Raw genomic sequence first — 8,699 nt, 5'->3', positions numbered from 1 at the left:
AACTGATTTCACCTCATCAGAACAAGACCAGTTCAACTGACCAATTCAGAACATCAGTTAGGAGCAATCAGTTGCGAATACGACAACCAATATTAATGGAATCCAGCTATGCACAAATGTACAAAAACATTTGTCCAGTCAAAGGACAATAATGAACGTTGTATCAAAGCTTAAAGACAAACACATTCCAGAATAGTACAACGCAGATTTCAAGGAACGGATTCAAATGCAACTGATACAATAATTGAGTCTCACTGTACGATTAAACTGCACGCCTATAAATAGAAGATCAATGAAGACTCAATTATACAAGTGCGAAGAAAACAAAGGGCACGCACATTGCACATCAACTTTCAAGAATCATTCAGCCCAGTCAAGGGAACACTTCAAGTTATATCAGCTTAGTATAGAAGCCATTTTTTCCCTAAGTGTGTGAGAACACTTTTCCGTTGTATTCAGTGTTCAGTTCTCACACACCCGCATATACAATCACTCATATATCTGAGACTGAGAGTAGAGCTGAAGAGTTCAGTTGAGTGAGTCTTGCACAATGACGTAAAACTTGTGTATGTAGTTTTTGACACACAGACGTTAAACAAGTGTTGGCTGGAAGATATTGTCTTCAGTCTAGACTAGGAGTTCAGTTAGGCAGTAGAGTAAATCTTAAGCTTACTGGGTTTGTACAAGCAGTTGTATAAATCAAAGTCTTCTAGTGAATCCTATCTGAGGTGGTAGAATTGGTGACGTAGGAGCAGTTGAAGTCTTTGAAAATCAATAAACATATATTGTGTTTTTTCTGTTAACTGCTTGTTTTTGTTCTTAACTGATTTGATCAGTTCAGTTCTGTCCATATTTTAACTGATATAAGCCAAAACCGATCTCACATAATTTTCAGTTATTCAATTGCACATGATATAAAATATATCAGTTTTTCTTAACGAATGATTATTTCGAGTGTTTTCCGCTTGGTTTGTAACTAAACTCGATTTTAATTCATTGGTGTAAACATTCTTAGAACACGAGCTATTGCAGCTCTTGGAGAATATTGTGTTTGAAGCACCCGATGGTATCCAGCACACGATCCTTCATCTTGTGTGGAAGAAGAGGTGACATATGAGTTATTTAGTCTCCGAACATTCATAAACAACTTGTATGTGCATTTACTTTCAGCATTTCATTTTACCTAGCTTAACTGTTTTTGTGCCTAGTCATTTATTTGTTCACCCGCTTCAATTATGATTTTTTTTTTATGCAGTACTTAACTGTTGGCTTATTGAACTCAACTGACAAAAATTGTAATTCAGCATTGTCGACACAACCGAATTAATTTTAGATTTGTGAGATTGTTTATTAAACCCCTGTTCTAACCAATCTTTTGATTATATATATATATATATATATATATATATATATATATATATATATATATATATATATATATATATATATATATAAATGGAAAATATTTTCCCCCAATATATAAACAAATTATTCAAAAAATAAAAAATATGCAATATATAATCAAAAATTTAATTATACTCTAATTTAGTCTAAATATTCCTTATTTAACTGGTCTATTATGTTAAGATTTTTAGCTTATTTATGACATTTGCGTTCATTTTGTGACTAATCTCCAGTAACTCTATAATGCATAGTTTTTGATTTTATTATACAAGTTTAAAATGATCTAAAAATATTATTATAAAAAATACCATAAATTTTAAAATAAATAAAATTATCCTCCTTTAATAAATAATTAGTCTGATATATTACTATAAAAAATAATTATAACAACTTTCCTAAAAAAATATAATTTTAGAACTTAATAAAACTTAAGGTGCATTTGGATATTGATTTGAAAACCATATATTTCGATTAGTTTTCTATTAATAAATCAAATTTTAAATTCACATGTCTCTTATTTACACAGTAATAATATAAATTATAAGAGATTTCAAATAACACTAATTTTGGATAAACTTGAAATCCACTCTTATCAAATATAAATATATAATTTGTTACATAGTGATAATATAAATTATAATAAATTTCAAATATTCCAAATTTTGGATTGAAATATTATATAATCGTATAAGATATTTCCAATCCCCAAATCCAATACCAACCAGAAGACCACTGCCATGGCCGAACCTCAACCTGACGCCACCGCCTCGAAACACACTCATGTTTCTTTCAGCATTTGGCCACCAACTGAACGCACTCGCGACGCCGTAAGAAACCGCATTGTCGAAAGCCTAACCATTGTGTTGAAACGCGAAGGTACCCTTTCACGCGAGGAGGCATTTGATTTGGCGAAGCGTTTCGAGGAGGAGGTCTTCGAATCTGTCTGTGAGACGGCTTCTACCGATGATGACGGGATCGAGATTCTTTTTGTTTATTACGAAGAGATTAGCCAGAGAATGCTGAAGACTGTGAAGGCCAGATCTGGTGAATCATGGGCTCCAGCAGCAAAGCCGGCGAATGAGCCCACGCCCAAGGCTGAGGAGTAGGATGCGGGGTCCACGGATCCGCCTCATAGTGAGAAAACCGAGTCGGTTGCTGATGATGAATAAGTAAACTCTCCTCCATTGAAAAAATTACCTTTTCCTTTTTTCTTTTTAATTATGGTGCATCAATTTTAGTTATTTAAAGTGATTTTATTCAACTAATTTGGGACAACTAACACTTCTCAAATGATTTTTTTTATAAAAAAAAAAAACCTTATTTGCTAATTTAATAGTCCTAGAATACCCTTTTGAGATGGACTAGAAAAACTAAATTCTTGTGAGGGCTTTTCATTAGTTATTGTCAAGCAAGAGTTTATTTATTTTTTATTTATATATAATAAAAAGTTCAATATAAAATATGTTTATAAAAATTTTCTAAGCAACAGCACGGCTATCGGCAGGAACGTGAACTCCACAAGATACCTCCAATTGGTTTATAGCATCATCAAACAATGCCCGCGAGTCATTTCAGTGTAAAATTCACGTGATGTTTTAATTTGACTTTTAAAAACTCAACAAAAGTCTAAATATATTCAAAATATTATTAGACTTTCAATGACGATATAGAATTCTATCGGGTACAAAAATTAAAGTCTAATATACAATTGTAAAAGGTCAAAAATATTTTTGATTGAACTTAATGATTTGGATGAATATTTAATTGAAATATATCTTAAACTTATATTATCACTTTCATGTCTATTAAAAATATTATCAATACAAACATTACCTTTCATTCTTTTCTCCTAAATATGTTTTTATCTTTTTATTTAAACTTTTTAAAAACATATTTTTATGGTTAACAGTAGTTTAAAATAAAAAAAATGTTGATGTCTTATGATATGGATATTTGATAGGGATTGAATCATAAAAAATATTAGGATATGGGAATATTTCAATTTTAGTTTTTATTTACGTGTGATACTGATATATTCAATGTTATATATGTTCTTGAAAAATTAAAAAAGAATAAATATTGCAAAGAGAAGTACCAAAATTACTTAAAAAAATCAAATATATGGATTGAGACTCAATTTTGACAATTTAAGGAACCAAATTTTAAGCTAACGGGCCGAATATTGTAGAGCTTGAGATTGATTCGTTTATCATAACGAGCCTCATCAAAACGAGCTCAAACAAGTTTTTATCGAATCGAGTTTCGAATAGCTCACAAACGGTTTGGTTTATTTACGTCCCTAGTTGTAGAGGACGAAAACAATTTTTCCTTCAATACGACAATTAAGAAGTTTCTTTCTTATTATAATTTATGTTATACATAATGATAAAGATAATAAAAATTTATAGAAATATTCTATTTATGTACAACAACATTCATATCTATCATCCATGAGGAATAAACAAGTCAAATCGAAATTATTTCGATTTTTCGAGGTTGATTTATTTGAAAAAAAAAAAACAAGAAATTGCCGAGAATGAAAACACAAAATTTGAAGGCTTAAAGAATCGAATTTTCCCAAAAAAAATCAAGTAGAGTCACCAATCTTGTTTGTTGGCCCATTTGTGATGAAAATAGCATACTTGGATTATAAAATATTTGGAATCAATTGTTTATTTATTTTTTCCAAACAATTACGTATACTAACACCCCGTTTGGTTCGAGAGATTAGGAGTGATAGACTAATTTATCCGGCTCAATCAAGTGTTTGGTTCAATTTTAAATAAACCTACCTTATCCCTTCATAGATATGATTAGGTTATATTAGGTAGGTTAAAATAATACCTCCTCACCCCCTAGGATTATTTATCCCACTCTTAATACATCATATTTTTCCGATTTTACCCTTCTCCTAAATTCAAACTCACCACCATTTCCCGCCACCGACCCCCGCCGGCCAACCACAGACGGACCGCCGACCGCGGCGAGCACCGGCCAACCAGCGACGAACTGCCGACCACCGGCCGAAGATCGGCCGACAGCGGTTAGCGACGATTTGTCAACAAACCGTCGCTATTAGCGACGGTTTGTGTAGAAAGGTTTGTCAAAACACCGTTGCTATTAGCGACGGTTTTTTTTATAAAACGTCGCAATTAGCAACGGTGTGTTTAAAAAACGTCGCTAAATGTCTAATTTTTAGTAATTAAAATAATTCAAAACAAGATCGGCGACGGTTTCTCAAAAACCGTCGCTCTTAGCGACGGATTGTTTTCTCAAAAACCGTCGCTATGAGCGACGGTTTTTGAGAATCCGTCGGTAAGTTTCCGGCCGTCATTTTTGCCGGCCGCCGGCCGCCACTGTCGCCGTCGCGAAGGGGAAGGACAATTTCGTCTTTTCATAAAAAAATTCAAAATTATCCTACACTTAAAAATCTTACCAAACATAATATTATTTTACATCATATATTACAATTCTATCACAATCATTTTCTTTATCATTTACATACTAATCATTAGTTTATCCTATCCTTCCAACCAAACGCAGCCTAACATTATTTATGAAACAAAGTAAGCGAAAGTATCAAAATCGATACCGGATTCTCTCCAATACGTTCCAGATTGAACCGAATTAAATTCGACAGACAAAAGATAATTTGCTCATGGAGTAGGTCTCTTGTGACACGGTCTCACGGATCTTTATCTATGAGACGAATCAATCCTAACGATATTCACAATAAAAAATAATACTCTTAACATAAAAAGTAATACTTTTTTTTTATAGATGATCCAAATAAAAAATTCGTCTCACGAGAGTTTTTGTGTTGCTTCATGTTAGGGACTGTTATCATGGGGAAACAAGCAGGAGAAAGTGTAAATGAAAATAAAGCCGGGAACATTCTTATTTCTGATATAAAGTCAATATTTTCTTATCTATCAGATAAATCCCAAAAATTTTAAAGGCATGCTGAGATTTTTTCAAGGTACGTTTCTCGTTCTGTTACATTAGAGAAGTAGCGAGATTGAGGCCGGTACTCACTGTTCAGTCATCCGCTCGAGGTCGGTTGTAAGAGCATTCGAGTGGATCCTCACAACTAGATAGTTCAAAATTCATAGACTTACCGACTCTCTGAGGTAGAGTGATGGCGTGGAGTAGAAGATTTTTTAAGAAATATAGGTAGCTATGTTTTTACATGCCTTTGAACGCTGAGACCCAACGCGTAAGCTTTAGCTTTTATTTAAGCCGAAGAAAGAAGCCCCTGAAACTGAAGGATATTGCACTTCAAAATCGTTACTAGAAGCACTCCAAGCGCACTTCCTATATAGGCAAACCAAACCCCCAAAAGCACCCCTCCCCCGGATTCCTTGCTTATCTCACTCTCGTACAACTAATCATTAATCTTTCTTTTTATAGGGTTGTTTCAAGCCAATTTTTATATTTAGCTTATACATTTGAGACGGGAACAAACACTTAAATTGAGTATCTTGATCTTGTGTACAATTTATAAATTTTAAATCACTCCATTCTGGTTTCTACACAAGCAAGCTGCTTCAATTCTACTGCTCTTTTTTTTCAACTAATAACACAAACACACAGCACAACAACAAACCCGAGAGATTCAGATTCTGGGAAAGATTCGGGCACACAGCCGATTTTCCATGACAGTGGTGAACTCTTGCTTCTCGGAAAGATCTACATCGTCACCTTCGACAGGAATCCACTTGAAATTCCAGATCAAATTGGCCACAAAGTACTCCAAATGAAGAAGAGCCAATGCAGAGCCTGGACAAATCCTCCTTCCAGCACCAAATGGCATCATCTTGATCTCTCTGCTCCCTGTTATATCGAAAGCCTCTCCAGAACTTGTGGGCAAGAATCTCTCCGGCTTGAATTCCATCGGATCCTCCCACACCTTCGGGTCCCAACCCATTTCCGCCACCAAGAAATTCACCGTGGCGCTACGAGGGATCAAGTATCCTTCTAATTCGACATCGTGTGTCACCTTGTGTGGCAAAACCAAGTGGCTCGGTGGGTGCCGCCGCAAGGCTTCTAATACCACTGCTTTCAGGTATGGCATTTTCTGCGAGTCCTCTTCCTCAATCATCTTTTGCTGGCTGCTTCTCGAGTCTCCCACGACGCTGATTATCTCGTTGTGAAGCTTGGCTTGGATGTGGGGGTATTTGACAAGATTAGCCATTATCCATTCCAATGCGGTTGCTGTGGTGTCGGTGCCCGCAGCGAGAAATTCGCTGCATAGGCTCACCATTTCCGATTCATCCAGTTTCCTGTTTTCTTCGGGAAGTTGCAAATCTACCAGAGTGTCCACATATGCTAACAGTGCTTCATCGTCTTCTTGCTGATTAGATTCCCTGTGTTGATGTTTGGCTTGGAAGCGGGACCTGATAAGTGGAACAAACACGTTCTCCTGTTCCAGCCGCAGTCGAATGAATTCCTTCCACCGTTTACGGAACAGAATTTTCCCCAGTCGAGGCAGCAGATTGAGCACGTAAAATCGGCGGAAACCCAGAAGTAATCCTCGTTGCACCGATTCAATTTCCTTTATTTGCGTCTCCTGGAGCTTGTCTCCAAAGCACATGAGCGCCAGCAGGCAGAACATGGCGTACTGGAAATGATCGATTACCTTCGTAGAGGATTCCGATTTCGACGCATCCAGGAGACGATTGATTAGAATGGAAAGAACCCATCGGCGGGAGCTTGAGTAGCATTTAACCCGAGTTGGGTTGAGGATCTCGTAAGTTAAATTGCGACGTAGGAGACGCCACGTGGAGCCGTACGCGGCGGAGTTAATCGACTTCTGGGTTCTATTCAAAATCTTGCTCGTGGACAGGGGAGGCGGACGGTCCGAGAAGACGGCGCCTTGCTGGATGAGGGCGCTGTGGGCCAAGGAGTGGCTGGCGACGAATATGAGCTTGCGAGGACCGATTGTCACCGTAATGAGAGGACCGTATCGAGTTTTGAGGCGGCGGAGGACGGATTCCAACTCGAAAACAGAGCGGCGGAGCCATATCAAATTGCCGATGAGAGGCAAACTCGGTGGTCCCGGCGGCAACTTTTTCTTTGACGGGTTGAAAAGGAACCTCACAATGGCGGCGATGCACAGAGAAACAAAGATTAAGAACCAGACCGCCATATTCAACTACGGAATCAAGGTTCCAAAATATCAGTGAATTGGATTTTGGAATCTCGGTTCTAGATAATTACAGTACTTGGATTCTTCGTTTACACGCATTGCTTATATTTGTAATTATGTGGGATATATTTTTATTTAATTTACCATAGCTTTGTTTTTAGAGTTGGGAAAGTGAAAATTGTATTTTTTTTGCCCAGCAATTTATATGTTTATATTTTTATTATTTCGATCAATAATGGTTTTAATTAATTAATTTAATTTTTTTTATTTTAGTCATTTTTCATGGTAATGAAACTAACGTGATATCAGAAAAATGATTAAAATATTTTGGAAATGCTGATGTGGTGACAAACATTGCTAAAATGTCGAATATCACGTCAACATTCCGAAGAAAATGACTACATGGAAAAAAAAAAGTGCAAGTTAGTGGAGACCGATAATATAACGACTTATAGCGACTCAATGATGGAGAAAAATTGGAAAAGTTGAATGGCCTGAATTACAAGCGTTGGAGTTTGAAGATGGAATACCTTTTAACCATAGCAAAGGTATTCTATGTATTGACTGATCCATACCCGGGGGAACCATCTGAATCAAATGAGGATTCTGCAGAGAAAGTAAACAAATGGAAAGCCGATGATTTTATGTGTCGGTTTACGATATTGCAGTCACTCAACAATACATTGTTCAGTGTGTTTCACATCCACAAGACTGCCGTGGAACTCTGGAACGCAATCAAACGCAGGTATGTCAATGAAGATGCTGGTAATAAATCATTTCTGGTTAACAAGTACATTGAATTCAAGATGGTGGATACACGTAATGTTATAGATCAAGTGAATGAATTAAACGATATAGCCACCGAGTGTGCCGATGCGGGTGAACCCATTTCTGAAACGTTTCAAGTTTCCACCATCATCGGTAAACTTCCGCCTTCATGGAAGGATTACCAAAAGAAATTAAAGCATAAGAAAAAAGCTATTTCTTTGGATGAACTTCTACAAGTGATCCAAATTGAGACCAAAAGTCTCAAAAGAGATGGTACATTTTCTTTAAAAAATGATGGTGTGAATCAAGTGGAAAACCTTCCTGAAAGTTCCAAGAGAAATCAAGGAAAGATCAAGAAGAAGAAATTTTTAAATTTCAA

The 8,699-nt window shown here is 36.2% G+C and overlaps 2 protein-coding genes across 2 annotated transcripts; one reads left to right on the top strand and one right to left on the bottom strand.

Annotated features, from left to right (window-relative positions):
* The first annotated feature begins 2,078 nt into the window (after positions 1 to 2,078).
* LOC140828533 (MFP1 attachment factor 1-like) lies at positions 2,079 to 2,589 on the top strand. The gene has a single exon (XM_073191466.1). It carries the CDS (start codon positions 2,142 to 2,144, stop codon positions 2,508 to 2,510), a length of 369 nt encoding a protein of 122 aa, XP_073047567.1. The 5' UTR covers positions 2,079 to 2,141; the 3' UTR covers positions 2,511 to 2,589.
* A 3,206-nt stretch (positions 2,590 to 5,795) lies between these two features.
* On the bottom strand, positions 5,796 to 7,667 carry LOC140827786 (cytochrome P450 89A2-like). Its single transcript, XM_073190619.1, has one exon. The coding sequence runs from the start codon at positions 7,550 to 7,552 to the stop codon at positions 6,020 to 6,022; it is 1,533 nt and encodes a 510-aa protein (XP_073046720.1). The 5' UTR covers positions 7,553 to 7,667; the 3' UTR covers positions 5,796 to 6,019.
* Positions 7,668 to 8,699: the final 1,032 nt, after the last annotated feature.

This window comes from Primulina eburnea, chromosome 3, assembly GCF_022965805.1.
Source record: "Primulina eburnea isolate SZY01 chromosome 3, ASM2296580v1, whole genome shotgun sequence".
NCBI lineage: Eukaryota > Viridiplantae > Streptophyta > Magnoliopsida > Lamiales > Gesneriaceae > Primulina > Primulina eburnea.
The sequence above is the reverse complement of the archived record's forward strand: the minus strand, read 5'-3'. Positions and strand labels throughout refer to the sequence as shown.